This window comes from Clupea harengus, chromosome 11 (assembly GCF_900700415.2).
Source record: "Clupea harengus chromosome 11, Ch_v2.0.2, whole genome shotgun sequence".
In the NCBI taxonomy this organism is placed as follows: Eukaryota; Metazoa; Chordata; class Actinopteri; order Clupeiformes; family Clupeidae; genus Clupea; species Clupea harengus.
The window spans coordinates 6104770-6124268 of record NC_045162.1 but is presented as its reverse complement, the minus strand read 5'-3'; the positions used below and the strand labels follow the sequence as shown (position 1 = coordinate 6124268).

Here is a 19499-nt window from a genome sequence, read left to right as displayed (position 1 = left end):
ATTAGAAAATCTGCTAACTGGATGGTCCTCGAAGCAGAATGTTACAGACGGACGAGAAGAACTAGTCTGACAGCTGGCTGCACAGACACCAATGTTATTTGCTCAGCTCAGAGGATGTCTTGTTTGGGTGGAAATTAGTTTAGAAGCTCGCTGTCTACCCTACTACAGTTGGAACGAGACGTCGTTTGTGTTTCAACGTTTGGCTTATGACTTCATCCGGGAATCGGATCTGTGAATATCTTTCCATCATACCGACGTTCTCTCGATTGTGTGAAAACCGTGCCTACTGTTTTTATATTTGAGGCCAATCTCAAAATAAAATTCTAAGAACGTCTCCCACTGACCCGGAAGTACATTGGGTTAAATGGAACAAAATTCTTCCTAAATGAAAAAAAAACTTTTCTACATAAATGAAAAACAAAATCCTTTCTAAATGAAAAACGCAAAAGTACGTCTTTTTTTCAACCAGCGATTTCTTTTCGCTCACTGTCCCTTGCGGGGCTCCGTAGTTCTGTACCATAGCGCATGTTAACTGACGCTGAAACGTTCGCGATGAACACCAAAATACTTCTTCGGGGAAGTACATGAAACAATGGTAAGTGTTAGTGCACTGTTATACATTTAAAAGCCAACATGAAACTCGTTGTCAGATTATGTTTGACTAGCTAATTAGCTACATGATATGTTATTAAGATTGTGTGTTAAACTGAGCTGGACGCACCTATCCGGTTTCTATCCAACTGAATAATCCAGACAGTAGTAAAAGAGCGAGTAATCTTAACATGATGGCTAGCCATCCTAGTTAGCTAACAGTAGAATCTTTGTAACAGAAGTGTATCAACGCAGACAGCTGTGCAAGGTCGTACCTGTGCATGTAAAACCAGAAAACTAGGGTTTCTGATATACGTTAAGGAATTTAAAGGTAACATTAGGCTTGTTTGTTAGGTGCGTTTATGTGGTTCTGCAACAGTCATTTGCGTACAGCGGTTTATCAGTTCTTCATCCAACACGAAAATGGAATGCTATGATGGAGATGGACGATGCAGACCATCCTCGTGGGGGCACGTTTGATTTGGAGATGGGTGACAAGTTGAGGTATCGCTAGCTGAACAGTAAAAATAGCTTCACAGCCATAGTCACACATTGATATAGCCTAACCACAGTTTATTTGTATGTTGTACATATGTATTGGTGTGTAGGTTTGTGTGTGTGTGTGAGAGAGAGAAAGAGAAAGAGAGGTATATCTTTTCTCGAATGCTTTTGCACGTTGAATGTAAGAAAGATTGACTATGTTGCAATATATCTAAGATATATATATATATATATATAGTCTAAGAAGTAGATGTAGGTGTGACATGACAAAGAGCGAGGGTAGGTAGGCTGGAGGTTCTGAAACTGGTACATCCAAAGCCTCATACTAAACCTACGTCGAACAGTTATATCTCCATCAGTAGATAGCCTAGTGCATGACATGGCTTGACATGATGGTACTTGACCTGATAGAAGGTGACAAGGGCCTAGAGTAGATACGGCTTGAGCTAAAACTGGGGCAGATGAACCCAAACTGGCGCTGTCAGGGATTTGTTTGTGTGGTAGAATAAGCATTTATAGTACATGTTTCTGTGTTGTGTACTATCACTGTTCCTTTTATTTGTCCAAAAGAATGCGAACATCTGTCTCGCAGCACCAGCTAGTTTGCCAGCTTAAATATTGTTGCATTGTGTTGGTGTTGACATGTTGTCTTGTGATCTGAAAATAAGCCTTGTCCACATACTATTGAGCTATTCAGAATCCTGCTCAAAGAAAACCTTAACCGTTTTTCTTTTTTGAAGTTTGTTCATCTTTGTGACTTGATAAAATTCTTGGTTTACTCAGAACAGTTATCTAGCTAAGGTAGAAATCTTGTTTTATTTCCAAGTATCACCTGTAGCATCTTCACCGAAGGTCTATACCAGGGCTCTTCAATTAGTTTGGACCTGGGGCCGGTTCTTTAAACTGAGGCAAAGTCAGGGGCCGGAGGATATGAGTAATCACGGTAACAAATAAACAAATTACAACATACTGAAGGAGTGAATATTTAAGATTAAACTGATTTGAGTAACAGGCAGAATCAAATGTATCTCCACCAACAAAGTGCATTGCATGGAACTGAATAGAATTGTAACAACTTAAAAGTGCTTGGTATTGTATCAAGGAAATGGGTTTCAAATTTCATCACTTAGTTCAGGTGAACTGTATCAGTTGTTTAGAATTTCATTAATTGAACTGGCAAACAACTTCCAAGTGCACCAATCTTTTGTTTTACTATTCTGCCCCCGCTTCTGTGTGTGTGGCATGGTCACTCTAGCCTTGCCATTGGCTTGGCAGATAGATAACAGTTTCCCCAAGAGAAAGTCTGAAGCTTGAAGTTATTTTCAAACCTTTACTTAGGAAGCACTGTAAAACTGAGCAGACTTACAGAATACATCTTAGTCATCTCATCTCGTTACATTCGATTCTAAAAACAATCACTTAGCATTGCATGTTTAAACTACGTTAGCTTAATGCGAACTTATAGGGGAAATTCCATAGAGACCGCGCTAGCGATTAGCATATTCATCAAAGTAAACAATTCGAACAAACTTCGGTTCATTACAAGTGGTTTCCACAAGAAGTAATGTTTCTAAGTAATAACTGATCAACTATTTAAGAAAACACTTACAGGCAAACGTTTTCTGGCCATATATATCAGAGTAGGAAAAAATATACCGCCACCTATACGGGTGCATACCGCCACATATACGGCTGAATACCGCCACCTACTGCACGTGAGTGTACAATTAGCCATAGTCACAAACTGAATGATGCTACCGGAGCACACTCCGGGGGCCAGTCCAAAGCAGCCCGAGGGCCGGATCCGGCCCCAGGGCCGCCTATTGAAGAGCTCTGGTCTATACCATGGAGTTTCCCAAGTTCAGGGCCTATATCAGAGGCTAGATGATGCAGAAATCCCTCCTCATGCAAGTTCCTCATGCTATTTCCAAATGTAGGCTATGCAGACAAATTTACTGTATTGGTACAAATTGTCACATTCTGTCTCTCTCTTCTTTTTTTTTTCACTTGAGCTCAGTGGGAATTGTTGTTTTGTCTTAACCCAGCAATGAGAAGTCAGATTGGTCAGTGTCATACTGGCATTCTTTAATCCACAGATCTCTACTCCAAGTCTGACATCCAGACAGCATGGCAACACAATGAAGCAGCATCAGTTAGACCCAGCCCCTGAAAATTGTCTTCATCAAACCAGCTAACTCCGCTAGGCCATTTCACGGTACCCAGACATGGACCCAGGCATTGGCATCCGGGCTCACGTGGACCTCTCGACGGTGAAGGAGGACCCTCACCACAGTAGCCCATTGAATAACCGGCACCGGCTGAACGTGAAGAAGCCCTGTGGTGCACAACACAGCAATTCTCTGTGGCATGTTCCGGAGAAGGTGACTCAGGAACATCAGTGCTCCACCCAACATAGAGACGCCGTCTTTGGGTCAGAAGACGCCGAAAGCCATTTCATCCAGGAAGATGGGAAACTGGGCTCTGTGTCAAACCTTAAAAGTAAGTTTTAAATGTTCACTTTTAATAGAGTAATTATGTGACTGGGAGTTGGTATTTCCTCTCATACAGTAAAGTTGTAATTGCAGTGAAGTTGTGTTATTTCATGTGCAACTGTGTTGGTTCCAGAAAGGTTGATGGACAGAGAGAGGCAGCGGCGTCACCGGGAGAGGATCCGTGCGGACCCAGAGAAGCAGCAGGCACACCGTGAGAGGGAGAGACAAAGGTACGACACAGCAGGATAACGCGACCTGCTAGTGACCACAATCTACATGTACAATCAATACATACACCTCTATGCGATCGCCAGAGTCATTATTAGACAACAGTTTAGGGGTGTTACAGAATCCCACACAATGATATTTGCTGGGGGAGAAACAAGTACTGGTTGTACTATACTATACTAAATTATATACAGTTAATGAAGATAACTCATCCATACATTATGTACAACATTATGATAGTTATGGTATACATTCGTAATTTGATGTTTGTGTAAAAACTTTGGACACTTTATGTATATTTAGCCATTTCATGTCACCTATATACTTTGTATTGAGTTGCGACACCACCTTCCCCACAGTATTCGTTAATCTTGCGTGCTCTTATAATGTGCCCCTTCAGGTACCAACGCAGGAAGAGTATGGTCAGTGCTGTACCAGAGCAGATGCCATCAGAATCCCAGAGCCATGGCCTGAGTGACTCAGAGTATCAGACAGAGCCAACCACGGAGGATCACGATCATCCAAAGCACTATGCCTTTCCAGACATTTCCCAGAATTTGGATACGGAAACGGGCAGGATGGCTCACATGGACAGCATGGTGATGAAATGGCCCACTCCTGAGGCAGATGTTGTTGACTTCAGGCGGCAGATCAAAGAGATGAACCCGGCCAGCCGTCTGTCGCATGTTACGGAAAAAGAGACTCAGGAACACGTATTCTCTACCCAACACAGAGGCGCCGTGTTTGGGTCACAGGATGTCGGCTGTTATTTTGTACAACAAAATGGGGAACTGTGTTCACTTTCGAGGCTTAAAAGTATATCCTTGTGTACTACTTATGATATTTGTAAAATTGTTGCATTATTTGGATGATCACACCACTTCTGGTGCATTGAGAAAATGTCTGTCTGTAGGTATATATTTATTTACATAATTGTCTCTGTATGTATCTATTTTAGAGAGGTTGATGGACCGAGAGCGACAGCGACGCTACAGGGAAAGGATCCGATCCAACCCTATGAAGCAATCGGACGACGAGAAGGAAAGACGAAGGTAATAGAATGGAACAGACAGTGGTGCATTGACCCTTTAATCAGTTATTTTTCACTATGCTCTTGGTTTTTGCTGCCCAGCTGACTTTACCACACCATGATAACATATGTGAAGGCAATTTCATAATTAAATCTGAACAGCATGTGTGTGTACACATCAGAATAAATGCACACACACTAGGGCTGTCAAAATTGCTCAAAAATGACGTTCGAATATTCGCTTTAAAAAAAAACACATATATTCGAACATATTCGAATTTCTGGTTGCGCATTAGGCACGTCAATAACAGGACAAATTAATACAACGAGACATAACTACTTGTATAGGTAATTTATCTAAGTTTAAACATATTTAACAACATATTACCTACACAAAAATAAGTAAATTAACTAATGGCCAAGACCGCAGAGCTTGGCCTCTCGCTGGCACACACGCACTCTTTCTTTCTCCCTCTCTCTGCCTCTCCCGCACCGTCGCGCTCTCTGCGCATAGCGGTTTAAATGAACGACAACAAGGGATACGGTACCTCGGTTCCAGTGCTTCACAGAACTCCCTGAAGCCTATCCCATCCACCACACTGATCGGCCTCATGTCCTTGCATATGAACGAAATACATTTTTGCGTGCAGGCCTCCTGTCGTGCCGCAGGCAACGAACTTGTGACGGACGGCGCAAAATATGTATCCAGACGTGGCTGTTTCGCTGAAGTTACACATATTATGCCATATTCACTTGGATGCACATTTGTGAGATGTAGCCTCAAGTTGCTAGTTGTTGAATGGTAAGCTAACGCTAGCTTACATAGCTTACACACTACTTTATCTGTAGGCTCAACAAGTTTACAATCAACTGACCAAAATCCGAAATATTTCCAGACCTCACTCTTTAGATGTTTGGGGGTTACAATCACTTTCTCTGCTGCGGTCAAGCTGGATTCTGCACTTTCTGCATCTCGCAAGTCAACTGTCAGCAGTGACTCTGTGCCAGACAGTGCGACTCCTGTGACCTGTCCCTGATCTCAGGCGCACGCCCACCCGCAAAGCAGACAGTGCTGCCGCTGTTTTTTTTTTTGTTTTTTTTACATTCGAATATTAATTTTCACATTCGAAATTCTATTTTTAACAACTATTCGAATATATATTCGAATTTAGAATATTCGTTGACAGCCCTAACACACACACACATACACACACATACACCCATCTATTATTTGTCATATTACAATGCTTTCCTATTTCTTCAGTGCATTCAGTTGCATGTAATAAGTAACTAACCCAAACCCATAACCTTCCCATCTTCAGGTTCATGGACAGAGAGAGGCAGCGGCGTCGCAGGGAGAGGATGCGTTCTGAGCCTGACAAGCAGCAGGCTTATGCAGAGCGGGAGAGACAAAGGTACAGTACCAGTGAACTGCGTTGCCATGACATGATGCTGTAATCAGAATCAGAATCAGGTTTTATTGGCCAAGTAAGTTTGCACAAACAAGGAATTTGACTTGGTAAAGTGGCTCTCAGTGTGCTTACACAGAATATACATCACAACACAAAACAATACAAACAGTGCAACGGTCTAAGAAGTCTAAAAAAGTTTATACAAAACATCAAGAGTTACTGTCAGAGCCCAACTGGGTCCCTCATGCTAAGACTATTTGTGTGGTGCCATAGTAAGCTGGACATTTGTGTCATTTGAAATGGATGCTGACCTGTAATCGTTATTTAATAGCCGACTGGGAAATCGTCCTGGAAACCCACCGGCTAGCCCTTACCTGTAGTTGCTGAACGAAGTGCTTTGCTTGCCAGTGTTTTCCCTCTGTCAGTTACATACACAAAGTGAATTGGCAGCTTTGTTCAGGTTGTTGGACAGAGAACGGCAACGACGGTGCAGACAGAGGCTTCAAGCGGACCCTGTGAGGTGGCAAGCTTACCTGGAGAAGGAAAGGCACAGGTACACTCCACCACCAAACACCATCAACAACACAGAATGATGCATTGACATGAAGCTAAATGGCCAAATTGTTTCCGCTGTGTACATAAACGATAGCTTTTAATGTGTTCAGCATTTGGGAAATGCCATTAACTTCATATTTCAAACATCCAAACTTCATGTCTGTTGTGTGGATATTATCTTGATACAGTATTTGTCTTCATAGGTCCAGAGAGGCGGCCAGGAGAAGGCGCGCAAAAAAGTCCCTGGCCAAGGCCCTAACTGGCTGGATATCAGAGTGGGGTCAGGACAGCCTGTGAGACAGCAGGAGAAGATTAACTTTGACCTCTAATGATCCCCTCTGGCGAAGGGAGCGAGGAGTCGCCTAACCCAGCCTCATCTCAACCTCACCTGGCCATGACGCCAGAGACAGACTTGTTGGTGGGACGTTCATACCAGGCACTCGACCGAACTGACAGACAAAGACTCCATCACAGAGTTTCTTAGCAGTGCAACCCAGACACAAAACAGCCCTGCCCTGCTCAGGAGTTAATACTGCCAAAGATGATCGTCCTTTTTTCTTTCTTTGTGTTTTTTCTCGTCTTTGCTCTGAGGTGGGCTGTAGTTCTGAATCATTCTTCAGATGTGCTGACGTATTATTGAGGTGTTCTCAGATGTCTATTGTTTGCAGTTGAGGTGTCATTGGAATTTGTGATGTGCTCACGTTGAATTTGGTCTTTCAATGTCTTACTGGCAGAGAGGAGGTTTGTTTTGTCATGGAAAAAGGCGATGTCACATGTTCTCCTATGGGTTCTGGTGTTTGGCCAGAGGGGAATATGCATATGCCCACAAAGCACCAGATACGTATCAGGATTGATTCTCCTGTCTTTAGTGACGAAATATAATTGCTCACTATCTGGTTTTTTTTTTTTTATTGGTTATCAGAACTGTTGTCATCGACATTGCAAATAAATGTAGCTATTTGATGTGAAAGTTGATGTTTATGGATATTTCCTTGTATTGCATGTTTATCATGTCCTTTGGTTTCAGGCCATAGGAAAGGGGAAAAGACAAGAAATCAAGGTTTATGTGTAGTAAACTTTTAAGGCCTTGGCTATGACGTGTATCAGGTTTGAACAACCAAATGTATTACCCAAGTAGGTTTCCAAACTTGTTTTCTCAAAGTTCCTGGGGAAAAGCTGGCATGTAAAAGAAGTAGAGAGTAGAGTACAGAAGAGAATCTGGACAATGTGGATACATTGCTGTTAACTTTCTTGTGGTCTAAAAAATAAAGACAGGTAACACATCTTAACTGTCATTATTTATAACTAATGTCATAGGTGACAACGCTAATTGCTTTCCACCACAGCCGGGGTGTGCCAATAGGTGGCGGCAATGTGCCCCATGGCGTTTGAATCTCATACAGAAGAAGAAGTGCTATGGAGGAAAAAAATTGACGATTGACTGTACGATTAAACCACTAAATTCATGCCTATGTGGGAACCATTAGGACATATTTATCTAGCTGAATCCAAGAAAAATAGACTTGTGAAGTGGAATGTCATACGGACGACGCCAACATGAACTCAGAAGGGCATCAAATGTGTCTAATACGAAGTGAAGAGGAAGCTCGTGTTATTGAGATAGCGGTAAGAACAGCTGTACTGAGCGTGGTAGAAGTGATAAATGACATCAACAAAACCCGACTACATGAATATCAAAAGGAAGTTGCAGAAAAGGACAAAGAGAATGCACATCTCAAAGCAGAGGTCAACAAAGCGGTAAAAGAACTGGCGTTTCTGCGTCAGCTTGTGGGTTTTCGAGAACAAGGTGAAAGAAGTGTGCGAAACGCAAGCACTGGTACACAGGTATCAGGAAATAAATTGAGCGTGGAGACGTCTTGTTGTGTTGAAGACGGGACTGTGAATAAAGGCGTGACAACAGTCCAAAGCAGTGTAAAACAGTCCAAAAGTAAGTAACCCATACCCAGTGACCATGCGCACAACCTTATTTGCATAGCCTAGATTCACTGTTGTATTGATGTATCTAGGTACAAGTACAAAATGATGTCGGTACAACGCAATACAATTCAACAGCACCACAAACTGTTGAATCAGACGCTTTCTAAATTAATTTAATGCTGAATGCTGAATATTATAATCTTCATCAAGCTAAGATGTATTGCTGGATTGGTGTATTAGGCTGCAATAGTTTAAGCTCAGTGTTCCTAATAAACTGGCAACTGAGTGTATATTTTAATACACTTTACACTTCTAACACACTTACAGATGTAAGTAGAGAGCCATTAAGTGCAGCTGAAAGGCAAAGACGCTATCGCGCCCGCCGAGATGCAGATCCCAAAAGAAGGGCAAAATACCTTAAATAAGAGAAGAAGAAATGGATGACAGACAGGGAGCTGGGGAAAAAAAGACTCATGCATGAGTGCAGCTTGACAGAGCAGAGTTCAATGAGAAGGAGATGGGAATTAGCCAGGGCAAAGTGCAAGGCAGAAAAAGTTGCGATTGGCAGCCTTTCATCACCACCAGTGAGCCCAGTATCTCAACACACACATCGACAAGAAGCAGGTCCTTCCCCTTACTAATTCAAACTATGCATTAATGTATATGTCTGTAACATAATTGACATAATAACCAAAATGTTTAGAAGAATATAAAATATTAAAACGCACAGGTTGAGTAGGCACAATACAATTTTTGGTTTGAAAATCCACTGATTTTGTGGAATGACCCATAATCTTTATCCCAACAACCCCATTTAAACCAGAAACCTTTCAGCTATAAGTACTTATGATATATGTGTATTTGTTTTCCCCAGACTTATCTAATTCTGAATCGTCTTCATTCTCTTACCTCCGTTATAGGTCATAGTATTGATATCCAGATCGAATGTTCGAGTGAGGAGACCACTGCAGTTCAAGATGATTCCGCTGCAGGCTCTTCCAATCCAAATGGACATTTCTGCGCGCCATCAGAGTACTCAGAAGACTACACAGACTTTACTGCTGCAGTGAATTTCCCTGTGGTCAAAGAAGAGCCTCCTAGTAGGGACAGTGTTTACATCAAGTTTGAGGTGAAGGAGGAAAACCCGTGCACTGACCAAGACGACGACAGTTCGCCATCATGTCTTTTGGAGAGAGAGCCCCTGGAGAACTACCATTTCCATCACCATAGAGACAGTACGTTTGGAACCAGAACTATCAGTGCGTTTGGAACCAGAAGTATACCTTCTTACTATAGTTCTGGACCGTTCGACAGAAGACTGTCCTCTGTCTCCAGCTTTAAAAGTATATATTTTTTTTACAGTTGCAAAGGGGAGGGATTATATTTGGTATTTGTTCGGCATGACAAATGTGACAATTTAAGAAGTGTTTGTTTGTTTGTTTGATTGATTGATTGTTTGTTTGTTTGTTTGTTTTACTGTAGAGAGGTGTGATGATCGAGAGAGGCAGCGGCGTTACAGGGAGAGGATCCGTGCTGACCCAGAGAAACAGCAAGCTTACCTGGAGAGGGACAGACTCAGGTACTGTCCATTCGGACTTCAAACTTCAAACCGTCTGACCATATCCACAGCATTGTATTGTCCAGTACTGTACTGTTGTTGTCAGGCAGAATCATGTTCTATGCCACTCATGATGATGGGACAGTAGGAGAATGCAGATGGCCAATAAAATATTAATAAAATAAAATAATGAATTATTAAATGTATATGAATTAATAAAAGTAAATATTGGCTCTTTTTTTTATGTCAAAGCCTTTCCAAAAGTATTCCGGTCATTAGCTCTTTACTGTTCTCATGTCAGCTTAACCATGTACTGAAAAAGTGATCTGAAGAGCTTTAGCTCTGAAGCTGTTAGCTGCCATTGATTTAGACCTGTTCACTCCGTCAGATACCAGCAGAGGAAGAAGCTGATCTGTGACCTGCCGGAGCAGATCCAGACGCAGAAGAGAGCAGCGTGGAGAGAGGCGGCCAGGAGGAGCAGAGCCAAGAAGAAATCCCACCCCACCGACTGGCCAGAGCCTCTCTGACTAGCAGTTAGACAGGAAGAAATCCCACCTCTCCGATTGGACAGAGCCTCTCTGACTAGCAGTTAGACAGGAAGAAATCCCACCTCTCCGATTGGACAGAGCCTCTCTGACTAGCAGTTAGACAGGAAGAAATCCCACCTCTCCGATTGGACAGAACCTCTCTGACTAGCAGTTAGACAGGAAGAAATCCCACCTCTCCGATTGGACAGAGCCTCTCTGACTAGCAGTTAGACAGGAAGAAATCCCACCTCTCCGAATGGACAGAGCCTCTCTGACTAGCAGTTAGACAGGGGGCAGGTTGAGCCAGGACGCAAAAAGGACTACAGACACTCGATTTGTAGGCACATTTGATCGTTTGAGTGCTGCACTCTACACGCTACTGAATGCTGTGAAGACAGGGTGCAGTAGAGAGAAATGCCTTGGTTTTGTCAGTTGAAAGCCCCCTGATGTTCTTTGTTGTAATGACTGTTGATTGCTTGTGACGCTACTCTAACCTTAGGTTCTAATTATTCTGATGAAACAATTATTTCGGAGAGTAGAAGTCTTTCAGTAAGACAGAAAACAATTATCCACTGAAAGGAATGAAACTATTATTATTACTATTACTACTACTAGGGTAAATGGATCCACTGTTCCCAGCGATGCTTGACTGGTGTCCAGCAGCTACCTTTCCTAGGTATATTGGACAGTTTGAGGACCACACTCTAATCACTACTGATGGCAGTGAAGGCAGGGTGCAGTCAAGAACAGTTCCTCGGTTTGTGTCGTTTGAAAGTCCCCTGATCTTGTTTATTGTAATGACATATGTTGATATCCTGAATGTGGTGATACTGTAACTTAAATCTGTTTAGGTTTTAATTCTTCTGATGAAACAGTTCTTTAGAGAGTAGATGCCTTTCAGTAAGATGGCTTGTTCAATTATCCACTGAACAGTATGTTTACTGTTGTAGTGCGAATTTATTCATAGTGCCCAGTGATTTTTTTAATTTTTTTGTCTGGTCTCCAGCGGTTACCTTCGATATAGTCATTTTCTTTTCTTTCATCATGCCATATTTCTTGTATGGTTATGGAGACCTTGGTGTTCAGTTGTCAAACTGTCGTTTATGATGCATGAAGGTTGCATTTATAAATACAGACCCACGCAGTGTGAATAATGAATTACATTCCTAATTGATGCATCAAAAAAGTTTGATGGTCAATAGTGGAAGTCATGGTAGTCTATATTTCAATTTCTTCTTGAACTTAAAAAAAACCAACCACAGACATACAATTGTATAAAACATTTTTATTGAAATTTGATTGAAAATGATTTTATTGCCAAATGAGGCGACTGGCTACGGTGGAGAGGATGGCGACATGGGTTGGAGGAATGCTTTTCTGGAACAGCCCTTGAAGTGATGATTTAACACAATAAACAACATTTAATGCATTTTCTACCTCTTAGTCTATTGTATTCTGTAAAGCTGTTCAATCAATGTACAACCAAACAACAGTCACCTCTTACCTTTTCATGAAATGCAAAGTGCTTCCCACAACCGGCCCAGTCCGTGGTACTTGTAAGACACAGGCGTACTGGCTGGGTGTGCAGCCAACAGCAGGGCTGGGAGAGTGACTATCAACCAGCCCTGCTGCACCTGGTCATTTCTGGGGGTTATTCTGACGATGTTACAAAGATTGTTCCCTGGAGAAGGCCTTTAAGGAGAGGATAATTACAATGATTAACTGTTTGTTTGATACCCTGAACATCTTGCTAGTGTTTGATCTTTTTATATCATTTCTAAGTGTGGAAATCCTCTTACATACAGATTTCCTTTTAAAAAACGTAAGTTCCCAGATGAACCCACCAGATATGAGATGGTAGGTGCTGCCTGCTCCATGTACAGGGTGCCTTTTTCATGCTGAATTATAAACCCAGCCAGGTTAGGAGAGCCAGTGAAAGACCTCAAAGTCTCAATCAACCAACTCTGCTGAATCTCCTCAATTTCTGAAGGGTATTGTTTAGATGTTAGCTGCCCCTGTTTTGTGCTTGTGGACCTAATAGACCCCCATGCCAGTTCTTGTGGACATTTCTTGTCCAGGTGTTCTGAGGAGTATGAAAGAAATGCTGTTAGATGGCACGTTAAATAGCACGTTTTTTACACACATCTGGTTAAAGGAAAAAATGTATTATTAAGTACTTTTGAGTTATAATTGGCGTACAGTTTCCTCCTCTCTCTCCTTGCTGTCACCTAACCCTAGTTTGTGTCTTTGAGCCAGACGTGGCGGAGGATATCCTCCAGAACTGGCCGTTCGGTGGGGTTTTTCCTCAAACACCACTGAATAAGATCACGGCTCTCTGCACAAGTTACAGGTTTGGACAGGGGGGGCACAACAAAGTCATGTTAATTGTGCATGTCGACTACTTTTCTCCTAGGCTTATTTTTGCAGCTCAGCTTTGGGGGAAGTGATCTCTATAAATCTAAGGGCAGCTATGACCGTAACTCCAGAGAGCTCTTGTGCTGCCTCACCCCAGGATAGTTCCCTCCTGAACCGCAAAGGTCCAGAGACGATCTCCTCCTCGTCCACAAATGGCAGCTCGCCAGAGACCAGGAGATGGAGCAGCACTCCCAGGGACCAAACGGTGGCCTGGCGGCCCTCGTACTTGCCGTGCAACACCCACTCGGGTGGGCTAAACTCCTCCGTGCCTGCGAACGAGAGAGCAAGGGGATCAGAGATAGAGTAGAATCAGAAGAGACAGAGAATCAGATCAGGCAATAATTCTCCACTTTCACAACTGAATGCAGTTTCTGTTAAGCATACCAGCAAAGGCATCAAAGGGGCTCTCGCTCAAAAGGTCCCCGCAGCCAAAGTCAATCAGCTTTACAGACATGTTCTCCGTATTGACCAAAAGGTTCTCTGGCTTTATGTCGCGATGTAAAACCCCGCGGTCACGGCAGTGTTTCACGGCGAGGACCACCTGGCGCAAGATGTCCCTCGCCTGCTGCTCACTGAGGCGCCCCTGGACCTTTAGGCAGTAGTCAAATAAGTCCATGCAGGGTATGGGGCGCTCCAGGATGAGGACGAAGACGTCGGGCCCCTCGAACCACTCCAGAAGCTTGAGGATGTTGGAGCACTCTGGCAGCTCGGAGACCATGGTCATGAGGCCTACCTCCAGCGGGAGGTGTTTTCCGCTGCGTGGCTTAGAAGAAGGAGTCGAGGAAAATAGGAGAATTAAGATCAAACCTTTAAGGGGCGTCCCTCTCTACCTTCAAGAAGCACCTCAGGAGCACCTCCCTTCCTAACTGGCACCTTGACTAGTGCTTAACTTGCTCTTCAGCAGTTACATTCCTGCACTTCTTTTTCCTTTCTAGGTCGTTTTTCTATTTCTTATGTAAAGCAGTATTTGTTGTTACACCAGGTTTTTTTATTGCTCTTAGCTTGACTGTTCTCTCCCTTGTACGTCGCTTTGGACAGAAGTGTCTGCTAAATGTAAATGTAAATTGCAACTGGAGTTGCTGTCGGAATTAGAAGCAGAGCTGTTGGGATGTGAGTAATAACACGGGCTACTTAATTAATATACCTCAGGTATTTCATGTCAGAAGGGTACTGGGATGATAATAGGTTGACCTAAATGGATTTCATCAACATTTTAATGATTACTTACCATAATGATATAAGAGTCTCCTTTAGGTCCTCTGGGTATAATCTTGATGGCAACCTACAGGAAGTAGGAAAAGTAGCTATTTAACTTTTGCTGCAATGTACACCAGAAAGTTAAATGATTAATACAGGAACAGAAATGTTCCAAAAAACCAAGAGTTTAAGAGGGTCTCTCACTTGTGCTCCATCAGACTTTCTGGTCCCTGCATAAACAGAGCCACACCCTCCTTTACCAAGCAGTTCTGCAATTGTGTAGCAGGACTCAAAGGTCTCTGCAAAAAATTTACAGAGCTGTGAGTCAAGGTGAGAATATAAAAGATCAGGGTATGCTCGGTTGTGTTCTGTTTGCAGGCATTTTCATTGACAATAATGATTTAAGGAAACGCTGAATAACAGGTCCATCTATGCAATTTTACACAAAGTTTGCTTACCTCGATGTTGGATTCGGTCAGTGGTCTTCCTTGACCCTTTTCCAGTGATAAACACAGCACGTCTCTTTTTCGCCACCGATGGGTTTGCCGTGCTGAGGTTCTCATTAGATCCCTCCTGGACAGAGGAATCCATCTTCCTCTTTTGCTTGGCTCGAGGTGTGCAGGTCTTGCTGGCCTCTGCCTTGCCCGTTCCCTTGACCTGGCATGAAGATGTTGCCAATCGCGCTGGCCATGGCCATGGTTCAGACGCCTGAGTGGCCTTATGCAGCTGACCCTTGGTGACCGTCCTCAAGCCCATGACGGAGGAAGATGGGCCCTCCATAGGGTCGTCAGTGTCTCCAGCTCTTGGGCACTCTGAGACTTTGCTGTGACCACTCAGCTTGGATGGACGCTCACACTCACCCCCCACACCTGGGGCCATGCTGCCCTCCTTTGTGGAGCTCAAGGGCTGCCTTAGGTGCGTCACATCCTTCCCCACGTCACTGTAGTCCCTCTTGCGCTTGTTTTTGCCAATGGGGGCTGCAGCTGGTGGAGGGACGTTGCCCTGGGTTTGCCCCGACCTGCGGTCTCTCTCGTGCCTGTTTGCTCCATGCTGAGCGGACTTAGAGGTGGAGGGTTCAGCAGTGGGATCCTTGGAGCTGCCTGAGCTGGAAGGAGGAACATTCCTCCTGTTGCTCTTAGCAACCTGGCGCCTTTTTCCCACCTGTCTCTTAGCTAAAATGAACAGTTTGACTGAGAACTGGACTTTTCAAAGGTTTTTGTTTGATTTTTTTGGTCCGTTTGTTGTAGTTTTAAACATTTTCCCCATTAGAGCTGAGATTTAATATACAATAATTCTGGATTGAAGGATTTAAATTACTTTAAAATGACTTTACATTTCAACTTATATGTATTAACATTACATATACATAAACAACTATGTATGAAGGCAGGACTATTTCAAAATGGGCTATTAACGTTTCATCTTATTTCATACCTTGATTTTGGTCACAAATAAAATATTCAAGATATGACATTTTAGCTTACCTGGTGATGCCGGTTTAGGCTCCAATGGTTGCCTAAACGGCATAATTAATCTTACAGATGTAATGCCAAATTGACATGAAATTAACCGAATGCCTTGCAAAGTTGTTAATGGTCGATATTTATCTTAAGGTTATGACACCTGACGTCATTTGGTACGAATATGTGACGTCATAATGGTGAAGTACACAGCAAACAAAGGGCCTCATTTTCTATTGCTATGGTAACTCCAGTCGCAGGCAACATTGGACCTTCGATTAGAATGCTTAGGATCAATTTGAAGTTTCCATCTGAATACCCCGAGATGGTAGGCTACCTACGCAGGCCTAATGATTAATAAAGACCCAACTTTACTCGAAGAATTATTTCCAAACAAACACACACATATAGCCAACTAATAGTTTGAACGTTTGGCCTTTATACACATCGTCGTACACATTGTGGGTGAATGAACAACTGCCCTGGTGCAGCCTATTTATTAATGTATTTCTTGAGCCAGTTGCTATCTTACACTATGTCGGCAGAAGGCTTGTTTCCCACGGATACATTTGTTCTTTCCCTAGTTAAAGGAATATATGCTCTATAATCTAGGATGGATATAGCTTTTCACGAATACTACTGCCTGTTTGCATTTTGTACGGTCGTTTGACTAACCTCATGAATTTCCTACGGTTATCAGCTCATGCGAGAGCCATACTAAATACAAGACAGCTTTCCGACAAGTGTCCATTCTTGTCACATAGGCTACGGGGTTTAATGCTGGTTTTGCTGGACTGTCGTGCAGCACCGGCGACACGTAGTTTCTTAGATACTTACTTCATACATACTTGCAGCTGCGACTTTCTTCACACACTCCAGGACATCTCCGTGCGCTGTCAGTGGTGCTGAACTATGTTCAGTTATTTCCGTCATAGGTCTCTCATCGAGTATGCGCTGTGTGTGCATACAAATATGTACGGAATAGCTCCTCGGGGAGCTAATTTTGCCTGAGGGTGCCTAGCGGGCTTTTGTTTCTATCCTGCTGCACAAGAGGCAAGGGAAGTATGAATCAGTGCCAGTAAAGCAGTAAACAGCGAGTACACAGACCAATGAGACTTTATCATCCAAACTACTCTATAAAGTTGATCTGAACAAACCACACGACACAGAAATGGGTCATATATCTTAGATATCCCCTTTTCCAGAGTATGAGCTAAAGTCTCCCCACTCATTGTTTGACCCTTCTGCGGTTTAGACTTTCAGCTCTGCTGATCAAAACCTTTCAATACATAATGTCTACAGGCTTTTTTCATTTGGATTTGGGAGTGTAAGTCATGTCCTCACTAGACAAAAAAATATATATAAATAAAAATAAGTATCTTTCATCCTTCTTTAGGGCCTTAATCCTCCTCAGGCTCTGCTTCACGTAAAGTGAAAGCACCTAGGAGTGATAATATACACAATCTATTCCTTGTGATAATATGAATGAGCTTTTATTAACACATTATTTGTTATTTTAAAGTTCTTTCATGCGATTCTCAGATTCCTCTTTCTCTGTATTCCTCCGCTTTATACTTCAGATTTATATTCTTTATACTATATGTCTAAAGGAGATTTTCTCAAGAGATTATTTCTTTTCCTCCATGAAGCATAGCATCCTGCTTGTGATCTGTATTTATTTAACTCTGCATTGGTTTGCATTTCTTCTGTAGTAGCACCACTCCATTGGATAACCAGAATTGTGAGAACCTTTTTTATAATATCCAACAGCCCACTTCACGTATGCCTTTCACTTAGCTCTGCTAACCTCCATCCCCACCCCAGAAAGAGCTGCAGGAAGGGCTCATAAGCCATTCTCTTAACCGTAACCTTAACTTCACAGGATTCTCACTGTTATGAAAAACCCTGAAAGGTCAATGAGTATTAAATATCAATCTCCAGGGCTAGCATATGTCATGAATCATTGTGATTTTGGAAAAGTTATGAAATGATTTAGGAAAAAGTGAAACTTTAAAACTTTTGGGTTCATGGCAGTGGTGAGATGAATTTGCTTTGTTTAGTATTTTCACTTCATGATAAAGAATGCGTCTAAATATGTTCCTTAAAATGACATCTTAAACATCCAGTTTTAAGAGACAGGTGAATATGAGTGTAGTTATTTTTCATGTTCATCTTTCATTGAACAAGAGGGCAGCATTAAAATACGTCTTAGAGAATAATTTTTGCTGAACACCAAATGCTTTATACATTGACCACACTACACTTTTGAGAATTTGAAGAATGGTACAAATCAACAAACTGTCATTTTATGATTTTATTGATTTACAATGAAGTCACAGACTGCTGATAAACATACAACCATGCACACATAAACCCCACAGACAAGCCCTACAAGACCCATATCCACACATTTAACCACTGTGACAAAATAAGGTTTACGCTACTTACCTGTGTACAGGTAGAAAATAACTGGTTTGCAGTATCAATGCTCCTGTGTGATTATGCTCCTCATTTGACCCTACAGCACACGGTCAAAAACCAGACTGCCATGTTGTAGTGCTCATTGTCAATTTTCTTAAAGGCACTGACCACGACTCTGGAAAGCTGTTGATATTTGAGCTCAGTGGCCAATCAAAATACACCACTCACGTCTGTGCTCCTGAAGAGGTGTGTTGATTGGCTGGAACTGTTTATGACTCATGGCCAAGTCACTATGTTGATTTCCCCATTTACAGAGCTAGGACTGTGTACGAACTGAACACTGAAAGGAGAGGTTTAGGACCGTGTGGAAAAATTGGCTGAATTGGACAAAAAGTCTATTGAATTAGAATCGCAGACTACATGATTTTACAAATAGCAACTTTCAACTTAAGCATTTCTGTGTTACTTATTTGTGATCAAGATTATATTATTGATCCCATATTTCTTATAGAACACATTTAAAAATGTAGAATATCTTAAAGGTGCAGTCCATTTTCATTGTATTCAGTGAAATTCTCCTCACATCCCTCAAACTGTCTGTCCAGTGTTCATAGTCTACAGTCAAAAAAACTTGGATCAGACCAAGCCATACACTATGAACATTAATTCAAATAGATCCCATTAAGGTTTGAATTGAATTGTCTCCATAGGAAACCTCAGAAAGTGTATCTTATAGATGGACTTTCTGGAATGTTTTGGTTCTTTAGCTTTAAGCACACAAACCTATTTCAGTCCCCCCTAAACCGCCAGTAATTGAGCTGGATATTTCGTGTGTTTCTTGGTGTGGGCAGCATGAGAAACACAACACACAAACCTAGGAATCACTTAGCAAGTTTCATCATGTCTGCAGTAATTTCAGCAACATGCAGCCTTAATGAAAGACATTAGTTACACACCTGTGTGGACCACCGCCCAAACCTCAACTAAAAGGATGACTTACAATGTTTTACCCCACCCTCTCTACAGTGGGTGTTTCTACAAAGTCTGAGAAGCAAATGATGCAGTAATATTTAATGAAATTAAATACAAAACCAGGTTCCACCACAGAACTTAACCTTTTGAAGCATTTCCTGATGCTGTACCAATATGACACAATTAGTAGGCTATTATATCA

The 19499-nt window shown here is 42.2% G+C and overlaps 2 protein-coding genes across 9 annotated transcripts; one reads left to right on the top strand and one right to left on the bottom strand.

The window, feature by feature from the left end:
* The first annotated feature begins 319 nt into the window (after window positions 1-319).
* LOC105891842 (zinc finger CCCH domain-containing protein 13-like) lies at window positions 320-12261 on the top strand. Of its 6 annotated transcripts, none has more exons than XM_031576226.2 (8): window positions 320-595; window positions 3189-3591; window positions 3718-3814; window positions 4213-4628; window positions 4771-4864; window positions 6165-6175; window positions 10245-10326; window positions 10694-12261. In XM_031576226.2, exons 2-8 carry the CDS (start codon window positions 3318-3320, stop codon window positions 10830-10832), a joined length of 1113 nt encoding a protein of 370 aa, XP_031432086.1. In that variant the 5' UTR covers window positions 320-595; window positions 3189-3317; the 3' UTR covers window positions 10833-12261. The 6 variants fall into 6 exon arrangements, with proteins under 6 accessions (XP_031432086.1, XP_031432083.1, XP_012673480.1 ...); XM_031576223.2 differs by lacking the exons at window positions 10245-10326; window positions 10694-12261 and adding exons at window positions 6705-6807; window positions 7013-8524 and having other exon boundaries at window positions 321-595; window positions 6165-6257; XM_012818026.3 differs by lacking the exons at window positions 10245-10326; window positions 10694-12261 and adding exons at window positions 6715-6807; window positions 7013-8524 and having other exon boundaries at window positions 326-595; window positions 6165-6257.
* Window positions 12103-14098, bottom strand: LOC122133262 (serine/threonine-protein kinase pim-3-like). 3 transcript variants are annotated; one of them, XM_042709040.1, is made up of 5 exons: window positions 13632-14098; window positions 13340-13516; window positions 12677-12915; window positions 12337-12524; window positions 12103-12220 (listed from the first exon to the last, which is right to left on the bottom strand). In XM_042709040.1, the coding sequence occupies exons 1-4, from the start codon at window positions 13969-13971 to the stop codon at window positions 12498-12500; spliced, it is 783 nt and encodes a 260-aa protein (XP_042564974.1). In that variant the 5' UTR covers window positions 13972-14098; the 3' UTR covers window positions 12103-12220; window positions 12337-12497. The 3 variants fall into 3 exon arrangements, with proteins under 3 accessions (XP_042564974.1, XP_042564973.1, XP_042564975.1); XM_042709039.1 differs by lacking the exon at window positions 12103-12220 and having other exon boundaries at window positions 12434-12915; XM_042709041.1 differs by lacking the exons at window positions 12103-12220; window positions 12337-12524 and having other exon boundaries at window positions 12814-12915; window positions 13010-13516.
* Between the last annotated feature and the right edge of the window lie 5401 nt (window positions 14099-19499).

Coding starts and splice junctions, on each gene's coding strand:
- LOC122133262 (XM_042709039.1), bottom strand. CDS start 13,971: ATGACCATGGTCTCCGAGCTGCCAGAGTGCTCCAACATCCTCAAGCTT. Junction 13,517..13,631: donor CCCCTTTGATGCCTTTGCTG/GTATGCTTAACA, acceptor TCTCGTTCGCAG/GCACGGAGGAGTTTAGCCCA. Junction 12,916..13,339: donor CAGGAGGGAACTATCCTGGG/GTGAGGCAGCAC, acceptor CATACTCCTCAG/AACACCTGGACAAGAAATGT.
- LOC105891842 (XM_031576223.2), top strand. CDS start 3,318: ATGGACCCAGGCATTGGCATCCGGGCTCACGTGGACCTCTCGACGGTG. Junction 4,629..4,770: donor TTCACTTTCGAGGCTTAAAA/GTATATCCTTGT, acceptor TATCTATTTTAG/AGAGGTTGATGGACCGAGAG. Junction 4,865..6,164: donor GACGAGAAGGAAAGACGAAG/GTAATAGAATGG, acceptor TCCCATCTTCAG/GTTCATGGACAGAGAGAGGC.